General features: G+C 39.5%; 1 protein-coding gene across 1 annotated transcript in view; it reads left to right on the top strand.

Moving 5' to 3' along the window:
• The first annotated feature begins 345 nt into the window (after positions 1 to 345).
• The window catches only part of LOC115116661 (uncharacterized), a 24,811-nt gene continuing 24,791 nt past the window's right edge, over positions 346 to 365 (top strand). The window contains exon 1 of the mRNA XM_065011219.1: positions 346 to 365. This exon is cut by the window's right edge and continues 146 nt beyond it. Within this exon, the coding sequence (XP_064867291.1) occupies positions 346 to 365 (20 nt within the window).

The raw sequence follows: 365 nt of genomic DNA, 5'->3' as shown, positions 1-365 counted from the left end.
GGAGCTCACTAGTCAAAGACTCAATACCGGAGCTCACTAGTCAAAGACTCAATACCGGGGCTCACTAGCCAATGGACAAAATATGTAGTCTATGCAGCACGGTGTCAAAGTCGCTCACTCGGAATGTCTAGATGAGGTAAAAAACTCTCAGAAGTTTATCTGACCAATAAACACTGACTGTGGTATAATATCATGTTAAGAAGACAGCGGTCCAACATTCTATATGATACTGTTACCAAGACTACAGTATCACAATACATTATTGAACAATGTTGTATGAGATCAATCAAACTGAACCACATCTTCATTTCCTGTTTCATACAGGAACTACAACATTCCAGAAAGATGACAAATGGCAGTAAGGA

The sequence above is a fragment of the Oncorhynchus nerka genome, linkage group LG27 (genome assembly GCF_034236695.1).
Source record: "Oncorhynchus nerka isolate Pitt River linkage group LG27, Oner_Uvic_2.0, whole genome shotgun sequence".
Taxonomy (NCBI): Eukaryota; Metazoa; Chordata; class Actinopteri; order Salmoniformes; family Salmonidae; genus Oncorhynchus; species Oncorhynchus nerka.
Note: the sequence above shows the minus strand (reverse complement) of the source record. Positions and strands in the feature narration are given on the sequence as shown.